The following is a 22,322-nucleotide window of genomic DNA, read 5'->3' as shown; positions in this document are numbered from 1 at the left end:
CAGCGTCCAGGCACAGTTTCCTCAAAGTCCCCTGAACTCCCGGTGCTGCTGTTCCTATATCTCCCCCAAACGCCATCTGCTCCATGGGTCACGCCCAGCACTCCCCCTCCCTCTGCCTCTGTATGCTCACCACCACCTTTCACTCTTCTAACTGTGGAGCCTCCTTCCCGTCTCTCTTCTGTCTTCCCTCCTAAGCATCTCTGTACCCTTTGTAGAGTAGAAACCCTAAGGCTTAGGTAGGGGAAGCTCCCAGGGGACCTCCCGGGGCAGGGGGAGGTCAGGGGAGGCCCACGTGGTGAGGATCTGAGACTCCCAACTCCTTTTAAACTAGAACTGCCCTCTCTCTCTCTCTCTCTATATGTATATATATTTTTTTTCTTTTTTTTTTCTTTTCTTTTTTTTTTGAGACAGAGTCTTGCTCTGACTCCCAGGCTAGAGTGCAGTGGCATGATCTTGGCTCACTGCAACTTTTGCCTCCTGGGTTCAAGTGATTCTCCTGCCTCAGACTTCTGAGTAGCTGGGATTACAGGCACATGCCACCATGCCTGGCTAATTTTTGTAATTTTTAGTAGAAACAGGGTTTTGCCATGTTGGCCAGGCTAGTCTCGAACTCCTGACCTGAAGTGATCTGCCTGCCTCGGCCTCCCAAAGTGCTGGGATTACAGGCATGAGGCATCGCACCCGGCCTGTATCTATGTTATAAAGTTAGGTTCCTGTAATATTTTATTTGAAGGGAAAAAAATGTTCTGCTTGAAAACAAAGTTTCAAAATTATTGTTCTTAGCAGAAAGGCTCTGGACTTTTTGTAGCTGTGTGACCTTGGGGAAGTCACTTTACCTCTCTGGGCCTTAGCTTCCTTCTTGGTAAAATGCAGCAGCGACTATGTCGCTGCTTCCTAAACTTTCTTGTGTCATGGGACACACACACACACACACACACACACACACGAAAAGAATGATTAAGTTGGGTGCTGTGGCTCATGCCTGAAATCCCAGCACTTTGGGAGGCTGAGGCGGGAGGATCACTTGAGCCCAGGAGTTCAAGACCAGACTGTGCAACACAATGAGACCCCCATCTACACACACACACACACACACACGCACAGAAAATTTAGCCAGGCGTGGTGGCAGTAGTAGCTGTAGTTCCAGCTACTCAGGAGGCTGAGGTGGGAGGGTCTCTTGAATCCAGGAGGTTAAGGTTGCAGTGAGCTTTCTGCACTCCAGCCTGGGCAAAAAAATGAGATACTGTCTCAAAAAAAAAAAAAAAAAAAAAAAAAGTATGTCGCTTGGAGATAAAGGGAAGAGGAAGATGACAGTTTCGGAACTCCAGTCACCCACTCTGTAGCTAGTCTGTCACTTGGAGTTTGCTCACTACACTGCAAAGCTTGAGATCTGAAAATCTCCAGGGGCCCTTCCCGCTCTGACTCCCAAGGTCCTCTCCTGTGACCACCTCAGATGGGACAACAGAGACAAACAGTGGGGACGGGGCCAAATCACAGGTTTATTGGTTTCCAGCTCCAGGCAGTGCACTGGCCAGGCCACAGGATGGGATTAGAGAGGGAGCCAGAGCCAGCACTTCCAGATCTCATTGGGTCCTAGCAATGCTGCCAAGAGAGGTGTCCCTTCCCCAGTCACCTCATGCCCCACGGTCATACTGGGGTGGATGGGCCTGTCCTGATTGTGATTTAAAAATTGAACCTGGAAAAATAACTTTTGTGAAAATTCCACTCTGGGACCAGCAGGAAATGGACTGTCATATGGCACCAGCTGGGATTCATTTCCAGAGGGTATCTGAGTGGGCACATGAGCTGAGCCCCCTCTTCCTGCCCCCCACGTCTGTTGCAGGCCTCAGGACAGCACGTAGACCTCCAGCAGGCTGGAGACGGCGTGCATGCGGTAGAAGATGCCGAAAGGGAGGCAGATGTTGACGATGGCTGCCCAGAGGGAGTAACCGTAGAAATCCACCTCCACTGTGTTGCTGAAGTGAGGGCGGGCCCCGAAGGCAGGCATGATCCACAGCTGTGTGGAGAGAGGAGCATTTCAGGAGCTGGTCTGGATGATGCTGTGGGCTTTGCTGGGCCGTGGCTAGATGGGGGCCCATCTTTCTAGCTTGGTGGGCAGGGAGGGCTGGGTGTCCATGAATGGGCAGCTCTAGCATTTTGGACAGGACCTGGCACTCTCTAAGGGGCTCAGGAAGTAAGCCCAACTGAATTTGCCATCCCCAGGCTAGGAGTCCACCTGTGATCGCCTCTTCCAAAATGTTAGCAGGGCCTCAGTGTGCGATCAGGGAGGGGAGAAGAGGTTTCACTAGAAGAAGAGGTACGAGCAGCAAAATCAGCAGCTCTGTCCTGGGGGGTTGTGTGCACACAGGTGGGGGTGGCAGAATCAGATAGGCTCAGGGCAGGGAGTTTGAGGTTCAGACAGAAGGCCACCCCACCCCAGCCCTCCCTGAGCTCTGCCCTCCAGCTCTCCCCTTATCCCCTTCTCCCTTCCTAGGAGTGGGAGAAGGTGGAAGTTGGAATCCTGCTTCCTCTCTGGCTATGAGCTCAGAAGGTTCAGGTGTGGGTAAGAAGCAAAGAACAAAGGTTTCTAGGCTAGCCCCACCCCTACCCCTGATTAACTTCATCCTTGGGCACATCACAGTCCCCTCTGAGCCTGTTCCATCCTATAAAATGAAGGAGATGGAGAAGCTGCTACTGGAGGTGATTTAGGCTCAGATACCTGGACCAAGAATAGCCTCCCAGAAGGTGGCCCCTAGCCTATAAGCCAGGCCTGGGTGGAAGGTGGGGGTGGGGCCAGAGGGCAGGGGGCAGGCACCAAAGCCGGTCCAAGACATGCCGAGGTCTGGGCTTTAATGAGTCTACTGGTAGGGTCAGAAACTGATGACCACGTTTTTTTTGAAGTGAAATTGATTGTGTTGGAAGGCTCCTGCATGGCAACATCCCACACCTGTGGGGCCCATGACCTGGTGGATGGTCCTTCAGAGTGGGACCTCACTAAGAATGACTCTTAGGGCCGCTGGTGTACCTCATGCAGGTAGAATTTCATGGGGTACAATTCACTGTGGTGCTCTTGCTCTGTACTGGGATATACCCACATTAAGTAATTTTCTGTATTAGGGATATTTTTCTATTGGAGGTTATAGCTGAAAGGATTGTTTTTCTATTGAGTGAAACTTCATTAGAAGTGTTTTTTTCTCGGCCGGGTGCGGTGGCTCATGCCTGTAATCCCAGGACCTTGGGAGGCTGAGGCGGGCAGATCTCGAGGTCAGGAGATCGAGACCATTCTGGCTAACACGGTGAACCCCCCTGTCTCCACTGAAAATACAAAAAATTAGCTGGGTGTGGTGGTGGGCACCTGTAGTCCCAGCTACTTGGGAAACTGAGACAGGAGAATGGTGTGAACCCAGGATGCGGGGCTTGCAGTGAGCTGAGATCACACCACTGCACACCAGCCTGGGCGACACAGCAAGACTCCGTCTCAAAAAAAAAATTTTTTTTTTCTCTTTGAGATGTACCCACATAGGTACATGTTTCTATATCAGAGGTAATAATAAGCCCCCCACTGGGCCACTTCTGTCTTGGATTGTACTAGAAACACCAGGAGCATTTCCCTGTTGGGATGTACTTTCATTACCAGTGTTTCTGCCCTGGGGTACTTCTATACAGAGAACATATCTGTATTGGGTGAAGTCTGTTGCTTTTCTTTTTTTGACAGAGTCTCACTCTGTTGCCCAGGCAAGAGTGCAGTGGTGCAATCTCAACTCACTGCAACCTCCGCCTCCTGGGTTCAAGCAATTTCCTTGCCTCAGCCTCCCGAGTAGCTGAGATTATAGGCACGCACACCACCATGCCTGGCTAATTTTTGTATTTTTAGTGGAGATGGGGTTTTACCATGTTGGCCAGGCTAGTCTCGAACTCCTGACCTCAAGTCATCTGCCTGTCTCAGCCTCCCAAAGTGCTGAGATTACAGGCGTGAGCCACTGTGCCCGGCCAAGTCTGTTGCTCTTAATCTTCGCTGAGTCACTGGGGAGGGGGTGGCTGTTGTAGACACCCTCCTTCCCACTTCACTCTGCTAACAGACCGCTCACACTTACACTGGTCTCCGCTACTTCCTGAGGCTGCTCCAATTATTCTGAGAAGCAGGCAGGTTACAAGTTCCCAGGAGCAGTCACACCTCCCACTGGGGGGTGAGGACCCCGCCTTCCACATCAGCTCTCAGCTCCCTCTCACCTCTGCCCAGCCCCTGTGTCAACCTTCCCTGTGACCCCTCCAGCTCCACCTGCTGCCTAGATGCCAGAATGTTAGGATTTCATTTCCTCTGTGTGCCCTGAGATGCCATTTGCCCCAAAGCTACAGCTGGCCTCCTCTGAACCTGCTCCTTTCCTAGAGAGCTGTAAGATTCTCAGGCGGGCTGGGGGCAAGACAGAGGAGGCTAAGGGCTTAAGCCTGCAAGAGCATCCTTCCTCAGCCTCATCTCCCAAGCCCACCCTTTCTTGCCCCAGCTACTCACGATGACATTGCAGAGCAGGAGAAACAGAGAAATGTCTCTTAGGCACCGGCGTCTCCATTGGCTTCTGGGGGCTGAGATGATGGCCACTGCTTCTCGCTGGTCTGCGGGGCTGGGGCTAACCAGCCTGGGGGTGGGTGGGCAGGCAGGCAAGGTGTGGAAGGCATCCAGGTTGGTGAAGGTGAGGTTTTGGCAAGGTTCCTTGGTGGGGGTACTGTGAGGCTCAGCCCCGGGCGGTCCTCGGTGAAGGCTCTCGATGATAAATATGTTCTGGAAGGTGTGCTGGGCAATCATGAGCAGCGCATGGGTGAGGTCGAGCCCTGCCAGCAGGTCCTGGGGTGTGCCCGCCACCACGGCCACGATGGAGTAGTAGGAGATGGCGTACTGACCCAGGGCGGCACCCATCAGCAGGGCCACGTCCAGGGTGCGCGTGGGGTTCTTATGGTGGTCCATGGCCCGGCGGTCAAAACGGTAGATGATGGAGCCACTCAGGCTGACCAAGGTCGTAAGTCCCAAGCAGACAATGTTGAAGCTGTAGTAGATGACCAGGGCCTGCCGGGTGCGGCCCCCGCCCCCGCCCACTTGAACCTCATAGATGATGAAGACAGCCAGTCCTACCACAAAGAGCAGCAGGCCCAGAACCGGGCCAGCAAAAAAGGTCTCCCGGAAGAGGCTGAGAGGGGATGGGGTGTGGCTGTGGCCAGGGGCGGAGGCCAGGAATCTGCCCACATTCTTCCACATGACGTACAGCATGGTGGAGGCGAAGAGGCTGTACTCGATGTTGAAGGGATAGAGGTAGAAGTACCCCTGCTGGAAGATCTGGCAGACAGCCGTGCTGCAGAGGCAGGAGTCTCCTCCGACTGGGTTGCCCGCACGCTCTGTCGTGGAGAGAGAGACACAGGGCTGGACTGCCCTCCCACCTTCCTAGAGAGGTCTCACCCCTAGCCTGTGACCCTTTTTGTTTTGTTTTGAGATGGAGTTTCACTCTTGTTGCTCGGGTTGGAGTGCAATGACGTGATCTTGGCTCACTGCAAGCTCCGCCTCCCGGGTTCAAGCCATTCTCCTGCCTCAGCCTCCCAAGTAGCTGGGATTATAGGCGCCTGCCACCACGCCCTGCTAATTTTTGTATTTTTAGTAGAGACAGGGTTTCGCCATGTTGGCCAGGCTGGTCTCGAACTCCTGACCTCAAGTGATCCACTTGCCTCAGCCTCCCAAAATGCTGGGATTACAGGTGTGAGCCACCACGCCCAACCTAGCCTGTGACCTTTGTTAAGGGCAGGGTCCCTGTCTTTCACGCCTGCTATATTCACCATGGTATCCCTCATGCCTTCACAGGGCATGGCACACTTCTTCACTTCACAAACATTTCTTGAGCACCTACTGTGTGCCAGAGACTGGGATACATCAGTGCTCAGTAAGAACAGTCTAGGCCAGGTGCAGTGGCTCACACCTGTAATCCCAACACTTTGGGAGGCCAAGGTGGGCGGATCACCTGAGGTCAGGGGTTTGAGACCAGCCTCACCAACATGGTGAAATCCCGTCTCTACCAAAAATACAAAAATTACCTAGGCATGGTGGCATGCACCTGTAGTCCCAGCTATATGGTAGGCTGAGGCAGGAGAATTGCTTGAACCCAGGAGGCAGAGGTTGCAGTGAGCCGAGATCGCGCCACTGCACTCCAGCCTGGGCAACAAAGCAAGACTCTGTCTCAAAAACAAAACAAAACAAAACAAAACAAAACAAAGAAACAGTCTGAACCCCAGGGCTGCTCACTTTACCTCACTCCATTCCTTCCATCCCTTCCTGCTCTGGCTCCCTGAGAGAGAAAGTGGCTCTTGGGAACCTCTAAAGTTCAAGCTTCCTCACGGCTCTCCCCACCATCTGAATCAGCCCAGAAAGCCAGCTGCTGTGCCCAAGTCTCCACCATGACCTCCCATTACTTTTGTTTGTACCACATGGAAGGGAGTCTTGACTTGACTCCAGAATGTATTTGTAGGATACTCTGGGCTTTGGCAAATGTCTCTTTTCATCCTAAGAACTAGCCCTGCTGGTTTTGCAGATGAAGAAACTGAAGCTCAACGTGGTGACGTGACTTGTAAATGCAGAGTGGATGCAAACTGCCTGACTTCTGACCCTGGGACAGGCACTTCTCCGGCAGGCCTCTCTCTCCAGTCTGCAGGCCCCCACGTGAAGTCCATCATCTCCCTGGTTTGGTTTTGCACCCTCAGGAGTCCTCTTTGTTCAGGGTGGTCCTTTGTAAGGCTCGCTGGGCTGGGGTCTCCCTGAGGGTGGGGGCCATGCTTTTTGTTGCTGGACCTTCCCATGCTAGGAGCATGCATGTCTTAGTTATCTTGTCTGGTCCTGGCTATTGGGGGACCCTAGAGAAGTCCAGAGAATGAAGACTGGAGACTGGATCCCGTTCCTCCCTAGTTTAGCATATTGGTTAAAAACAAAGATGGATATGAACGCTAGTGCTAGACCTTGGGTGAGTTACTTAAGCTCTCTCTGCCCTAGTTTCTGCACCTATGCATGGGAATGGGGAGAGTACCCATTTCACAGGGAAGTCTTTTTTTTTTTTTTTTTTTTTTTGAGACGGAGTCTCGCTCTGCCGCCCAGGCTGGAGTGCAATGGCCGGATCTCAGCTCACTGCAAGCTCCGCCTCCCGGGTTCACGCCATTCTCCTGCCTCAGTCTCCCAAGTAGCTGGGACTACAGGCGTCCGCCACCACGCCCGGCTAGTTTTTTGTATTTTTTAGTAGAGACGGGGTTTCACCGTGTTAGCCAGGATGGTCTCGATCTCCTGACCTCGTGATCCGCCCGTCTCGGCCTCCCAAAGTGCTGGGATTACAGGCTTGAGCCACCACGCCCGGCCCACAGGGAAGTCTTGATGGTTAAATGCGGTGTTTAAAACACTCAGCACAGTGCCTGACATACAGACCTCAGTAAATTGTCACCATTAACATTAACTCACAAAGCACCCAGCCCAAGGCCTGGTAGCCACAGGGCCATGATTATTTTTCACCTTCTCCTCCTCCCCGGGCTCTCCCATCTGATCCATGCTTCACCAAAGAACCGCTCTGCCTCCCTTCTGCCTTTCCCAGCTTGATCACTCTTGCCCTTTCTTCCTGGATTCTGGGTCTGGTCTCTCTCTGTCTTTTTTTTTTTTTTTTTGAAACAGGGTCTCACTCTGTCACCGAGGTTGGAGTGCAGTGGCGCAATCACAGCTCACTGCAGTCTCGACCTCCCAGGCTCAAGCTATCCTCCCACCTCAGCCTCCCACAGTAGCTGGGACCACAGGCATGCACCACCACACCCAGCTAATTTTTTGTAGAGATGGGGTTTCATCATCTTGCCTAGGCTGGTCTCGAACTCCTGAGCTCAAGCAATTCACCTGCCTTGGCCTCCCAAAGTGCTGAGAATACAAGCATGAACCACTGCTCCTGGTCCTGGGTCCTTCCTGGTGGGATGGAGACTGGACGGGGGGCCTGGGCTGCAGCTTCAAGGATAAAAGGGTGCCCCGATACTTCCCTTCTGGGGTCACCTACACCTATCCTGCAGAGGTAGATCCTGCAGCAGGAGGAGGTCCTTGGCTCTCTCCTTTGCCTCCATGCCCTCATGGGAGACTGACGTTACAAACTCACAAAGCACCCAGCCCAAGGCCTGGTAGCCACAGGGCCAGCATTAAGGGGAAACTCACGGTCAGAGGCGAGATGGGCATGGCTGGTGTTGCTGTGAGAACTGCTGTAGGAGTGGGATTGGTGCACAGATTCATCCACCACAGCCGCCATCCAGATGGCCAGGTTGGTGGTGAGTGTGAACATGAGACCACACCTGTTTGGGGTTGGGGGCAGGGACAAAGAAACCTGTGACCCTTTGGCAGGTTGGGGAGCAATACTGAAAGCTGGTGTTGAGAAATGAGAAAGCAGCCAGGCCTGTGTGAACAGGGAAGCTGATTTTGCTAGGAACACAGCCTGGCTGGTATGCCACCCAAGACAGGGCTAGGAGATTTCCCCGGGGGCCACCACCACTCCCTCCCCTGGGAGAAAGGGCCCCACAAAGTAGTGGAAGTCAGCCTGACAAAGCAAGGAGGCCTTGGCTGCAACCCCACCCAGGGGACATAAAGAGAGGCCCTGCTCCGGGGTGGAAAGCCCAAATCTCTCCTGCAAGGTGAACACCAGCATACAGGGCACAGGCATGGAGCTGCAGCTCTCACCGGGTCAGATTCAGGTGGACGTGAACGCAGTCTTTAGCGGAGACCCAGAGGAAGTAGGTCTGTATTGAGAGACATTGGTGAGAGTCATTTACTCCATAGATGGACAAAACTCCAGTGCACCCATGCCCATGCCATCTTGTTCTCTCCACCTGAGGAACCTTACACCGAGTCATCAGGTTCATTTTAGCTTCACAAAATGAGGCGGGGGCTGGGTGCGGTGGCTCACACCTGTAATCCCAGCACTTTGGGAGGCCGAGGCAGGTGGATCATTGGAGGTCAGGAGCTTGAGACCAGCCTGGCCAACATGGTAAAACCCCATCTCTACTAAAAAACCAAAAAAATTATCTGGGTGTGGTGGTATGCACCTGTAATCCCAGCTACTCGGGAGGCTGAGGCAGGAGAATCGCTTGAACCCGGGAGGCGGAGTTTGCAGTGAGCCAAGATTGTGCCACTGCACTCCAGCCTGGGCGACAGAGTGAGACTCCATCTCAAAAAAAAAAAAAAAAAAAAAAAAAAAAGGAAAAAGAAAAAAAATGAGGTGGGGAACACTGTCTCTTTCTATTCTGACACAGTTTGTATAAAATAGTGGTTCTCCATTCTTTAAAGGTTTGCAAAACATCACATGTAAAACCCTGCCCGTGGTGGGGTTTATTTTGTATGGAGGTGGGGGTCAAGTAGATTTCTGACTACCTAGTTTTTTTTTTTTTTTTTTTTTTTTTCTGGGAGCAAGGCCAGCCTCAGGTTAGGTCTTGCTCAGGGTGGAAGGAGCCTCTGTGGACTTCTCACCTTCTTTTGACAACATCCCCTGCTCATCCTCTTCCTCTGTCGCCATACCAGGCCTTGCTACCGTCTGGCTGCCTGTGAATCCCTGCTATGGCATTTGGTGATGTGGGGATATCTATATTTTCATTTTATCTGAGTATTCTTCAAACCCATAAAATATGAAAGACTAAAGCTACATAAGTGCCACAACCACACGTGTGCTGAACTGTGAAAACCTGGGCAGCAGGGGTGATGTTTCTGGGGAGGACATCATCCATGACGCCATTTTGGTCATGATAGAGGGCTGGGGGCTGTTCTGATCCCATCTAAGCCCAGTCCCGTCTCAGCTCAATCAGAAGATCTTTCAAAGTATTGTTTATGCAACAACAACCACAAAACGAATGTTTGAGAAATCCCAGTTACAGGCTACCCTACTTTCCAAACAAATACAGAACAGAGGGACCAAGCTGGCAGGAGCCTGGACTGATACAGAAGCCCCCTACAGGTACCCAAGGAGGGCAGGCCAGGTTCTAGGAGACAGGGCTGTCTGTCACAGCTCACACCTCCTAGGTGTTAATTACTGGCACTGCTTAAGTTGAAATAACATTGCAGAGCTCCAAGTGGGAGCTCACGTTGGGATATTACTTCATTATGAGGTGTTTCCGCATTGATGGACTCCTGTGATGCTCTCTACAGCCCTGTCCCCAGTTTACTTAATAGCTCAGGATACGAGGCGGGTGGAGCTCAGGTCTCCGACCCCTTGTTGGGTCCTTTCCAATGGCCAAGTGTTAGCTCCTTTCTTCCACACAGCGACACTTACCTGGATGATGACAAACACAGCCTGGATGACAGGGTGCAGGATCTTTATGGCTGACTGGCACTCAAAGAAACTGGAGTAGTAGCCGGTCTTGAAGATATCCATGATGAGGGTGCAGATACCAAACAGCACCAGTCCACCTGAGAACCAGGGCGAGTGGGTGGTGGTGGTAGATCAGAGAGGCAGGAGAGAAGGCCTGCCCAGCTGAGGACAGGCCCTGAGGATGGGAAGCTAGATGGGTGGGTGGACAAGTGAGTGAGCGCACTGTTGGATGGATCAGTGGGGAGGGTGGGAGGATAGGTGGATAGGTGTATAGACAGACTGAAAGGTGAATGGGTGGATGGAAGGGTGAGTGTATGACTGAGTGGGTGGATGGATGGACCTGCTACCAAGCCCCCCGTCTCTTTGGGGCTGTGTGGATACCGCAAAGGGCCCTGGCTGGGCTCTTTCAGTGACTGCTGTCTTCTGGTTCCTGCTCTCCATCAAAGGCCCTCCCTTAGCCAGCCTTCTCCAATCTTCAGACCAGGGGACAAAGAGGTCCCACCCCATCCCTCTATTTATCCCTTCCCCAGGACCCCTTCCCTTCCTCTTTATCCTTAACTGCAGCCCACCTCACCCTCCGGTCCTCCTGGTCCTCTCTAGGCAAACTCTCACCCTTATATGTCACCCTGGGCTCTGCAACTCCTGTGAGAGCCCTAGCCTGCAGCTCCCTGCTGTGCCCACCCCACCTCGCCCCCACCTCCCCTGGCACCTCGGAGCCAGATGGGGCCAGCGTGCGCGTCCCGGTAGGGTACCGCGCAGGGGCAGCGCACGGTTCGGAGGAGGTAGAAGAGGATCCAGAGCATTGCCAGCAGCATCATCGTAGTGAGCAGCGCGAACACGTCGGTGTCGTACACGGCCACCTTGTTGAAGGCTCCGCCGCTGATGAGCGTGCAGGCGAGGAGCAGCACGTTCGCGGCCAGCAGCACGGACAGCAGGCGGCCGCCCTTCTTCCACACCTCCCTGGGGCCCGCCCGCGGCGCCGGGGGGCTCTCCTTGGGGCCCGGGGCCAGCTCCTCGGACATGGCGGGGGCGACTGGAGAAGGCTAGAGGGATTACTGTCGGGGAGGAGCGGATAAAACTCCAGGTCAACCCCGACAGCTCTCTTTCCCGCATCTCATCCCTAGATTTGGGGACTAGGGAGTTCCTGACCCGCAGGGTGGGGGCTTCAGGTGCTGGAGGAAGCGCTGGGAAAGGGGAAGAGAAAACACGGAACCTGCCCCTCTCGCTGGACAGGAAGAAAGAAAGGAGAAGCGGCAGCACCCGGTTGGACCCCTCCAAGGTCCCCACTCCCCAAGTCCGACTGCCCTTTGGCCCGGGGCACCCACCTGGCTGGGCCTGGAGCCGGCGCTGAGCTGGGGGTCAGGGGACGGTGAACGTCTCCTCTCTCCCACGCCGGGATGGACAGGCGCTTTATACCCAGGCGGACAGGGTGATTTACAGCTGCGGGAGTTCGGCTCCATAAAGCTCTCAGTCCCGCTCACATGATCCATCTTTCTCCAAGGTGAATTTAGGGAAGAGCCCGCAGGAGCCAGATAAGGCAAGATTCATATTTACCCTTTGAGAGGCGACCCCACTCCGTCACCCCGGTGCGGCCAGGCTCGGGCGCGGCCCCGCACTGAGGCACCCAGAGGGCACCCCGCCCCCGGTGCCCACCGCGCCCTGGCGTGCAGCATTCCAGGCGCCCAGAGCCCCGAGAGCTAAGCTCAAGAGACGTCCCAAAAGCCCGCGGGCACCCTGACGCCCTCCAGCCGCGACGCACCCTGAATCCTGTGCTCCTCTGCTCCTGCTCGGGGTGGGAACCCCAGCCCCCCTCTCCCCCGCAGTCCTCGCAGTGATCCAAGCTCTTTTTTCCTCTATCCCACCGCCCTGCCCGCGCCCCCGCCGGCCCGCGCTCTGCTGGATGCTGCGAAGTCCAGGGCTTGGGTGCGAAGTTCCACGCGGCGCACGGAGCCGCTGCTAGTCCTCTAGCGCCCTCTGCTGGAGCGCGGTCGAGGGACTCCGTGCGGGCGGCGGCGGCCTGGCCTGTCCCACTCGCTGACCATACTGCGGTCGGTGCTGGTGCCCCTTCTTAGGTCCACTGTCCTGGGGCTCAGGACGGCTCACCCACCCCGCCCTCCGGCACCCCTCCCCAGCTCTCGGCTCGTTCCACTGACAGGTGGAGAAATAGGAAGCCACAGCGCCCCAGGCTCTAGTGAGGACAGACCCCTGACTGTCCCCGGACTGGGCGTTACAGGGCGGGGCCCCGGGATGGGCACTTTTGAAGAGGAGGGCAGGGCCTTGCGTGGGTTACCCTCGTGCGTTGAGGTGCATGCAGGGTGTTTAGGACCCAGGGGAAGACCGGGGGCGGCTCCCTGGACAGAGGGAGATTTCGGCTCCCCCCGCAGCCCCCCTCCGCCGCCGGGTGAGCGGCTCAGATGTCCCGGTAGTCGCGGCTCTGGCGCTCCGCACCCTCCGTCTGCGGCAGCGGAGGCTGGCGGTCCCGGCCCCTGCCCGGCCCCCTCCCCCAACCTCATGTCTCAGCCCTAACCCCGCCGCCCTCCCCTGCGGGGGGCCTTTCTCCGTGTCCCCCGCCCACTCCGTCCACTTCGGGCGCCATGAACGACCAGTACCACCGGGCAGCCCGGGATGGCTACCTGGAGCTCCTCAAGGAGGCCACCCGGAAGGAGCTGAATGCCCCCGATGAGGATGGCATGACCCCAACTCTCTGGGCTGCCTACCACGGCCACCTGGAGTCGCTGCGCCTCATTGTGAGCCGCGGGTGAGTACTCCCCACCCAGCGCCCTGAGACCCCTGAGACCACCCCAGACTCCCTGGGATCCATCCTCCACCCCTCCTCTGAGCTGCCTCCTTCCCCTGCAGACAGGTGGACCCTTAGACCCTGGCGTTTGTGGGAGAGACACACGTGGAGGGGGACCCAAGCAGAGGCATCTGACACTTGTAACACTTGTGACCTCGATCTGGGGCTAGGAGGGGGAGAAACCGGGATTTGGGGGTTCCTGATTATGGGGGGTTGCTGCAGAGTGAGGGGAAGGTGGGAGAGATCCCCTGGCTGGGGTCCCCCTGAAAGTAAGAGTGAGGGGCTTAATGAGACTCGGAGAGAAGGCTGGGAAGTCTGGAGGGGCCAGCAGTGGGGGCTAGAAAGGGTGGGGTCTTCACTGCCCACTCCACAGCCTTGGATCCAAAGGGCTTTCCCAGCCAGCACCCACCTTCCCTGGCAGGCTGGTGTCACACAGCGCTTGCCCCGGGATTTATGGACACTGTCCAGAGCGCCAAATGTCACTGATTCAGCCACCCCATTAACTCTCCAAGTCCCTCCCCCACAGCCGGGCATAGCTAAGCAATGGGGAGACTGTGATGTGGTCACCCTGAAGGGGCCTCTCTCCCCTCCCCCTCCCTTTGGAGTTGTCCTAGGGCGAGGGGTGGGCATAGAGTGCAGGTGTCAGCGCCAGGGAAGGGGCCTGGAGGTGGCAGTTAAGCCACCTCCAGGACTAGAGCCACTGACATGGGTTCCTTGGGGCTAAAGTCAAATGACTGTGACCAACTCCCTCAGCCCCAATGGCTTTATAAAGAGGAGTCAGGTTGGTCTGAACACCAGGGCGGCCTGGACAGGATGAGGGGTGGACAGGACACCCCAGGAGGGTTGATATGAAGTCTCAGGTCATGGGAGAGAGGGCTGGGGCCCAGGCACTGGCCTATGGCCTGATCATGTAGTGGGTGCTGGAGACCCCTCCCTCTTGCCCCCTCCTTGGGCTGCTCCTTGGGCCCAGCATCAGGTGGGAGCAGCCTCGAAGCCTGGGCAGCTGAGCCATGTCCCGGGAGGCCAAGGCTGACTGGCCCCTCCTCATCCCAGGAGAGCACACAGTGACACTGTCCCCTGCCATCCCTTCAGAGAGGCTCATGGGAGGAAGGGAGAAGGGGAAGAGGTCTCCCCTTGGGTATGCCAAGCCCCAACTCCTCCAGAGACCAGGATTGGTGTTTGATGGGGTGTGGGTCGGGTGCTGGCAGGCCCTTCCCACACTGGCCTGTAGGACTTGGTGGCCAGGAGGGGAGGCCCAGGAGGGAGTGTGTGAGGAGCTGTTGAGACAAGGGAGTGATTCTTCCCCCAGCCCTGGGGGTTGGCCTCGTGGCCTCATTAGTGCAGGGCAGGGGTGCTGTGCTGGGCCCCCAGGGGAGGGAGAGCTCCGGAGGAGTCTTGGGAGCTTGCCCTGAGGGACACAGTCTGGTGTGAGGGGTGCTTGTGGGGGCTGTCAGGGGTCCTGGACAGGCTCAAGTGAGACAGCCTTGAAGGGATAACAAAGAGGGGGCAGCCTGGGGAAGGGAGGGCTTCCGAGCGCAGGCAGCTGATTTCCCTCCTCCTCCCCTCCAGTCCTGGCTGCCCCCGCACTCCCCTCCTGGCCCAGGCCAAGGCCCGACACTTCCTCTCACACTCGGGCTTGCCAGGGCTGGCCCTGCTCCCTGCAGACAGGGCCCTGCCTGCTGACACACAAGCCCACACCTCACACACGCTAACCCGGGGCTGGGGCCCGGTACACATCACCCTCTGGTCTGTTCTCTTTTACGGTCACTCGGCACACGCAGCCACACTCACCACCATGCCTGCCTAGAGACCCAGACGCGGCCCTGGCCCCCCAGTGCTCTGGCCAGCTCTGTGCTGGGCCTCATGAATAATTTACTCCCTTCTCTCAGGGCATCAAATATTTATCCCCTGAGATTCCCAGTCCTCAGTTAGCTTGGGGAAGGTCCCGCCCCAGTCCCGCCTTCTCTGACACCCCACCCCCTGCACACCTGGGGCCATTTTCCCCTGGACTCACCCCTGGGCTCACCTGTTGGGTGGCTCAGGCCTGCAGGTCTCCTGGAGTCGAAGAGGTCTCAGGCCCACGGTCCCTTTGGGGGTTGCTGTGACAGTGGGGGAGCTCCCTTCCCCCCTCCACTCCCTCCACCTCCATCCCCAGCCAGGACTCGTCACTAGTCCCTCCTGGATGCTTTCCCTGCAGGGGTGACCCGGACAAGTGTGACATCTGGGGCAACACACCCCTGCATCTGGCAGCTTCCAATGGCCACTTGCACTGCCTGTCCTTCCTGGTGTCCTTCGGGGCCAACATCTGGTGCCTAGACAACGACTACCACACGCCGCTGGACATGGCTGCCATGAAGGGCCACATGGAATGCGTGCGCTACCTGGACTCCATCGCGGCCAAGCAGAGCAGCCTCAACCCCAAGCTAGTGGGTAAGCTGAAGGACAAGGCCTTCCGCGAGGCGGAGCGGCGCATCCGCGAGTGCGCCAAGCTGCAGCGCAAGCACCACGAACGCATGGAGCGGCGCTACCGGCGCGAGCTGGCCGAGCGCTCCGACACCCTCAGTTTCTCCAGCCTCACGTCCAGCACCCTGAGCCGCCGGCTGCAGCACCTGGCGCTGGGCAGCCACCTGCCGTACTCGCAGGCCACGCTGCACGGCACGGCCAGGGGCAAGACCAAGATGCAGAAGAAGCTGGAGCGGCGCAAGCAGGGCGGCGAAGGCACTTTCAAAGTCTCCGAGGATGGGCGCAAGAGCGCCCGCTCGCTCTCGGGCCTGCAGCTGGGCAACGACGTGATGTTCGTGCGCCAGGGCACCTACGCCAATCCCAAGGAGTGGGGCCGAGCCCCGCTCCGGGACATGTTCCTCTCGGACGAGGACAGCGTCTCCCGTGCCACGCTGGCAGCCGAGCCTGCCCACTCGGAGGTCAGCACCGACTCAGGCCACGACTCCCTCTTTACCCGCCCCGGCCTGGGCACCATGGTGTTCCGCAGAAATTACTTGAGCAGTGGGCTGCACGGACTGGGCCGCGAGGATGGGGGGCTGGACGGGATGGGAGCGCCTCGGGGTCGGCTGCAGAGCTCCCCTAGCCTGGACGATGACAGCCTGGGCAGTGCCAACAGCCTGCAGGACCGCAGCTGTGGGGAGGAGCTGCCCTGGGACGAGCTGGACTTAGGCTTGGACGAGGACCTGGAGCCCGAGACCGGCCCGCTGGAGACCTTTCTGGCCTCTCTGCACATGGAGGACTTTGCCGCCCTCCTGCGGCAGGAGAAGATTGACCTCGAGGCTCTGATGCTATGTTCTGACCTCGACCTCCGCAGCATCAGCGTCCCCCTGGGGCCCCGAAAGAAGATCTTGGGGGCCGTGAGGAGGCGGCGGCAGGCGATGGAGCGCCCACCGGCCCTGGAGGACACAGAGCTGTGAGTGTCCAGCCTGGCAGGGGGATGGAGGAACAGGAGTTGGAAGGCCCCTGGGGAGGGAGTACAGATCTGCCTATTCAGGAGTAGGGGGTGGGGGCTACTGTATTTCATAAAATCGAAATGGGGCCATCGATGATAAAAGGCCCCCTTATTTTATTTACCACCAGCTCAGAAAAAGAAGTTGCCAATTTAATGATGACCCAAGGCATTCTTATCACAGCTAGTGTAAAGTGCACCTCGATTTTGGGGACATCAACATGTGGGGAAATGGTCCTCTTAGTGTCACCGAGTTTCAACAGTCACGGGAATCACAGTTGGGGTGTTTTTGAGCCCTCCCACCTCCCAGGTGCTGGGTTGTGCCCTTGAACAAGTTCTCTTGCTTAATCCCTCTAAAAGCCCGTGTGCCCGGACTGTATTGGTGGATTATATCGTTCCCATTTTATAGCGGATGAGCAAGTGGAGGCTCAGACAGTTAGAATAGCTCACCTCAAGGTCCTGCTGCTGCTCAACATGGAGCTGGGCTTGATCCCTGGTCTGCATGGCTTTAGAGCCTGGGGTCAAGGTGGCTCCCATGGGATGCAGGGCTTGCAGTCAGCAGGGCCTCTCAGTTGCCCAAGACCTCAGGCAGATTTTTTTTTTTTTTTTTTTTTTTTTTTTTAAGACAGTTTCCCTCTTGTTGCCCAGGCTGGAGTGCAGTGGCACAATCTCAGTTCACTGCAACCTCCACCTCCCGGGTTCACGAAATTCTCCTGCCTCAGCCTCCTGAGTAGCTGGGATTACAGGGGTGCACTACCATGCCCAGCTAATTTTTGTATTTTTAGTAGAGATGTGGTTTTGCCATGTTGGCCAGGCTTATCTCGAACTTCTGACCTCAGGTGATCTGTCCACTTCGGCCTCCCAAAGTGCTGGGATTACAGGCGTGAGCCACCGCGCCCGGCTTTAGGCAGATGTTTTACCTGCTATTCCTGAACTCTGCAACCAGGAACGTGGGCAAATGCTCCCAAATGCTCTGGAGGCAGAGTTCATGTTCCAAAGCCCGTCATAGTTGGCCAAGGCCGCTGCCACAATGGTCATGCTGTGGCCAGCCCCTGCCCTGGCCCCTCCCCTGCAGCATCCCACAAGCCCAACAAATGCTGTCCTCATTTCCTCTTAGGTATCTATGGCCTTTATCCTGAGTGGCTGGGGCAGGGAGGGTGTGGGGAGGCAGGCTGGTTTAGAGTTTTGGGGATGGGGAGGTCACCCGTAGGCTGGCATCCTCCATCCCTGACCATCAACCTGCTGAGAGATGGGAAGGCTAAGTTGTCCAGATGGCTGTCCTGGGTGAAAATGATGCCTCTAAAGGACCTCACGTGAAATCTGTTTCTTTCTGTCTCTTCCTCCACAGATAACGGGGGGCTCCTCTCCCCAGACCAAAATGAATTGCAAGTTGCCACAACCTGTGGTGGGGCCTCAAGGTCCTCACAGTCGCCAGTCCTGCAGCCCCCTTCCCCAGGAGCAAGGACCACGTGGGTCGACTCCTTTGAAAGGCTGTCCACACCTTGAAGCAGAGGGTGTAGCCTGGAGGCACCAGAGGGGCAAGAGAATGTCCCCTCCAGTTCTGAGGGGTCACAAAGGCCCTGAGCCACCCATTCTGAGCAGCCCTAAAGGACATGTATACTTGGGGGAGGCTTACCCCAGAGGGAGGGCAGGGGCATGGAACTGGATGGGAGTGTGGGAGGTGAATGCCGGAGGGCATGCCTGTCCCGGGCCCCTCCCCTGATGGTCTTGTTCTCTTGTGCTCAGGCCGGAGAGTTGCTCACTTCCTGCATTTTTGTGAAGGGAAGAGTTTGGGCTGCCTCCCCTCTTCCAGTCCACCCCAGAGGGGAAGTTCCTCAGCCAGACTCTTCAGCCAAATGCCCCAACTTTCAGTCTGCACCCATTCCAAGCACAGCCAGCATCCCCTCCTTCAGCCAGTGGCCAAGGCCCGGAGCTGGAGAGCCAGGCTGGGGGTACTGACGCCCTTCCCAGCTCATCCAGGGATGGAGCCTGGCCTGTCTTCCTCCAGCCTCCCGCTTTTTCATTGTGCAGCCTGGCCCCGCCAGGGACCCCAGAGGGCCAGGGCACTAGATGCAAGGTGCTAGACCAACAGGCTGCAGTGTTATAGCCCCCAGGCCTGGCAGGCATGCGCTGGGCCAGAGAAAGGTGTCTGCCAACCTCCTCAGTCTCCCAGGCCTGGGACAGGCAGAACAGGGTGTGGCTGGGTGTTGGGCCTGGGTTGGGTAAGTCCTGCGATATGGACACTGGAGAAAGTGGATAATCTAAACTGCAGATTATCCCCAGGTCACCAGGGCTGTGTGTGTGCGTGTATGCATGTGTGTGCGTGCATGTGTGTGTACGTGTGTGGTGTGTGTGTGCTTGTGTGTGTGTTCTTGCGTACGTGTGCACGCACATGCATGTGTGTGTGCGTGCATGTGTGCGCACGTGTTTGTGTTTATGCATGTGTGTGCATGTGTGCGCGTGTTTGTGTGTGTTTATGCATGTGTGTGCATGCGTGCACATGTGTGTGTGTTTATGCGTGTGTGTGTGCATGCGTGCGTGTGTGCGCGCTCACCTTGGGTGTTGTTTGGTAAGTTTCCCTCTTTACCAAAGAGGGGCTGGGCTGCTGGATCGGGGCTAAGGGAGAGCTCGCCTGTGTCCCAGCCCTGTGATGGTGAGACCAGGGGAAAGGCCAGCTCAGAGGGTGGTCAGAGCATGTGTCCTCAGACATGTGCCCCCAGAGCTCTCCAGCCAGACCGAGGTCACAGATATGGGAGAGTCCCTCAGGAGCCCGCTGACATGTGTGTGCCCCTTCGCACCCCATGCAGAGGTGCTCTCCTCCTTCCTCAGCCATGGCCCCCCATCCCTGACCTCAGCTTGGGAAGCAGCTCCTGCTGGGAGCATGGCCATAGTCCCCAGCTCCTCCCGGGGCCCCCTTGGCTGGGGTAGGGGAAAGAGAGCCCTCAAAGGCCTCTTTTTGGTCTGTCCGGGGGTTCCCATTCCCATATACATGCCCAGAGTGGAGGCATGGAGGAGATGGTCCCTGTCCTATTGCAGGACACTGAGGGCTTGGCTGCCTGCCACTGCTATCTGGAGCCCACCGCAGTGCTTCTCCCTGTTCTCTGGGCCTGAGCCTGGGGCCACCCCCAAGTGCCGACTTGTTTTTCCCAGAGCCCCAGGTGCTGCCCCTTCTCTCCCATTCCTTGTCCATTTACTGCCGCAGCCCCTCCTGATTCTAGCCAGTGCTGGGGTGGAGCAGGCTCTGTGTGCCCACCACTGTAGCCCGAATCCCTCCTGCAGGCTCATTACCACTTTTGTAGAGAATGTTCTCCACCAGTGTCATGCCTGTGTCTTGTCCTTTAATGCTTTGGGTATGAAGAGTGGGGGGTGGGGGTGGGGCGGGAGGGGTCTTCTCTGTGCTTGTGAGGACTGGGTCCTGGGCCCTGTTCTCTGGAGTGTCTTCGAGCCCCCATGCTATGCATCTTTGAAGAGATCCCTAGGCCTTTACCCTGCTCTCCTAGCTCAGTCCAGAATGAGGAGCTGGTGGAGAGGCAGGGCTGAGAACTAGGGCAGGAGAGTCCCCCCGAGCAAGGAGGATGACTGAGCCTCCAGGCTTGTTGCCAGGGTCTGCAGCTGTGGAGGGCAGGAGGGTGCGTGTTCTCTCTTCCCACCAAGGCCTGCCTGGGCTTTTCCAGAGATGGGCAGAAACGTACTCCAGGAGGCTGCCGCCCGTCACCTGGGCTCTGGGCCTCCAGAGGGGTCTCCATGAGGGCCCTCCGGAGGCCCAGAGGGGTCTCCATGTCCCACATCACCACAGGCAGCTCATGGGCAGCCTGATTTGAAGCCCTGCTTTCTCCCAGGGGTGAGTCCCCTCTGTAAGCTGGTGCCTAGTGGGCTCTGTTTTCTCAGTCACGTCTGAGGAAGGGCCCTGGAGTAATCTTGCTCCATTGCCTAAGGCTGCTGGGCGAATTTTTTCTGCCAAAGGGAGTTCAAGACAGTTCCCTTCCCCCAGCATCAATCAGAAAGGTCCCCAGGATGTTGATGCAGCAAAGTTGCCTAGCAACCATCCAGGGGTTCCAAGCCACCTCCCTCCACTTTACAGATGAAAAAACTGAGGCCCGGCCGGGCGCGGTGGCTCAAGCCTGTAATCCCAGCACTTTGGGAGGCCGAGACGGGTGGATCACGAGGTCAGGAGATCGAGACCATCCTGGCTAACACGGTGAAACCCCGTCTCTACTAAAAATACAAAAAAAACTTAGCCGGGCGCGGTGGCGGGCGCCTGTAGTCCCAGCTACTCGGGAGGCTGAGGCAGGAGAATGGCGTGAACCCGGGAGGCGGAGCTTGCAGTGAGCTGAGATCCAGCCACTGCACTCCAGCCTGGGTGACAGAGCGAGACTCCGTCTCAAAAAAAAAAAAAAAAAAAGAAAAAGAAAAAACTGAGGCCCACAGAGGGGAAGAGTCAGACCCAAAATGCGAGTCTCTGGCTGCCGCCATGCTGTCCTCACACTCAGGCTGCCAAGTGCACCAACACAACAGGATTCCACCTGCCATGCCCTGGGGGCGCATCTCCGTGCGGCCTCTGCTGGCCATCCTGGTCACTGCACCCACCTCATGAAAGACTCACTGGTCCTTGCCGGGATGGTCCAGAAGAAGACACAGGCGTGAGGAATGACAAGACAGAGAGCCGACGGGCACTTCAGCATCCTGGCAGAGATGAACTGGAGGCAGCGGGATGAGGGGCTCTGTGGGTCAGTGTGGCTCGAGGGCGGAAGCCCGCGGTGCCAGGAGCAGGAGCTGCTCCAGGGAGCCTGTGGGGATGTTCAACACAAGCGAAGAGAAGAACATTATATGGTAGGGACTCAACTTTTGTGACTCGTTTCCCTAAAAGTTTACATCAAGAATAGGGACATTCACGAGGTCAGGAGATGGAGACCATCCTGGTTAACATGGTGAAACCCTGTCTCTACTAAAAATACAAAAAATTAGCCTGCTGTGGTGGCGGGCGCCTGTAGTCCCAGCTACTTGGGAGGCTGAGGCAGGAGAATGGCGTGAACCCGGGAGGCGGAGCTTGCAGCGAGCCGAGATTGCGCCACTGCACTCCAGCCTGGGCAACAGTGAGACTCCGTCTCAAAAAAAAAAAAAAAAAAAAAAAAAAAAAGAAAAGAAAAATAAAAAGAAGAACAGGGACATTTTAGCACTTTGGGAGGTAGAGGTGAGTGGATTGTTTGAACCCAGAAGTTCCAGACCAGCCTGGGCAACATGGCAAGACCCTATCTCTACAAAACATTGAAAAATTAACCTGGTTGGTGGTGTGCGCCTGTGGTCCCAGCTACTCAAGAGGCTGAGGTGGGAGGATTGCTTGAGCTGGGGAGGTCAAGGCTGCAGTGAGCTATGATTGCACCATTGTACTCCAATCTGGGCAACAGAATGAAACCCTGTCTCAAAAAAAAAAGACCAGGCGTGGTGGCTCATGCCTATAATCCCAGCACTTTGGGAGGCCGAGGCAGGTGGATCACTTGAGGTCAGGAGGTTCAAGACTAGCCTGACCAACATGGTGACACTCCATCTCTACTAAAAACACAAAAATTAGCCAGGTATGGTGGCAGGCACCTGTAATCCCAGCTACTTGGAAGACTGAGGAACGAGAATCGCATGAACCTGAGAGGCGGAGGCTGCAGTGAACCAAGACTGCGCCACTGCACTCCAGCCTGGGCAACAGCAAGACTCAGTCTCAAAAACAAAAAATAAAATAAAA

At 56.5% G+C, this 22,322-nt stretch overlaps 2 protein-coding genes across 6 annotated transcripts; one reads left to right on the top strand and one right to left on the bottom strand.

Moving 5' to 3' along the window:
• Window positions 1–1,479: 1,479 nt before the first annotated feature.
• Window positions 1,480–12,698, bottom strand: OTOP2 (otopetrin 2). Its single transcript, XM_015120316.3, has 7 exons — window positions 11,666–12,698; window positions 11,050–11,395; window positions 10,302–10,438; window positions 8,720–8,778; window positions 8,204–8,337; window positions 4,511–5,385; window positions 1,480–2,017 (listed from the first exon to the last, which is right to left on the bottom strand). The coding sequence occupies exons 2-7, from the start codon at window positions 11,360–11,362 to the stop codon at window positions 1,847–1,849; spliced, it is 1,689 nt and encodes a 562-aa protein (XP_014975802.3). The 5' UTR covers window positions 11,363–11,395; window positions 11,666–12,698; the 3' UTR covers window positions 1,480–1,846.
• USH1G (USH1 protein network component sans) lies at window positions 12,340–22,322 on the top strand. 5 transcript variants are annotated; one of them, XM_077972690.1, is made up of 4 exons: window positions 12,360–13,098; window positions 15,335–16,718; window positions 21,671–21,878; window positions 22,174–22,322. In XM_077972690.1, the coding sequence occupies exons 1-2, from the start codon at window positions 12,935–12,937 to the stop codon at window positions 16,554–16,556; spliced, it is 1,386 nt and encodes a 461-aa protein (XP_077828816.1). In that variant the 5' UTR covers window positions 12,360–12,934; the 3' UTR covers window positions 16,557–16,718; window positions 21,671–21,878; window positions 22,174–22,322. The 5 variants fall into 5 exon arrangements, with proteins under 5 accessions (XP_014975775.1, XP_077828816.1, XP_077828815.1 ...); XM_077972689.1 differs by having other exon boundaries at window positions 21,671–21,886; XM_077972687.1 differs by having other exon boundaries at window positions 21,671–21,895; window positions 22,190–22,322.

This window comes from Macaca mulatta, chromosome 16 (genome assembly GCF_049350105.2).
Source record: "Macaca mulatta isolate MMU2019108-1 chromosome 16, T2T-MMU8v2.0, whole genome shotgun sequence".
NCBI lineage: Eukaryota > Metazoa > Chordata > Mammalia > Primates > Cercopithecidae > Macaca > Macaca mulatta.
The sequence above is the reverse complement of the archived record's forward strand: the minus strand, read 5'-3'. Positions and strand labels throughout refer to the sequence as shown.

Bases quoted from the DNA above. Each gene is read 5' to 3' on its own strand.
- OTOP2 (XM_015120316.3), bottom strand. From the start codon at position 11,362: ATGTCCGAGGAGCTGGCCCCGGGCCCCAAGGAGAGCCCCCCGGCGCCG. The intron at 10,439-11,049 runs GTGCCAGGGGAG...CCTGGTTCTCAG, and splicing joins TGGCCCCATCTGGCTCCGAG to GTGGACTGGTGCTGTTTGGT. The intron at 8,779-10,301 runs GTAAGTGTCGCT...CTCTCAATACAG, and splicing joins CTGTGTTTGTCATCATCCAG to ACCTACTTCCTCTGGGTCTC.
- USH1G (XM_077972690.1), top strand. From the start codon at position 12,935: ATGAACGACCAGTACCACCGGGCAGCCCGGGATGGCTACCTGGAGCTC. The intron at 13,099-15,334 runs GTGAGTACTCCC...CTTTCCCTGCAG, and splicing joins CGCCTCATTGTGAGCCGCGG to GGGTGACCCGGACAAGTGTG.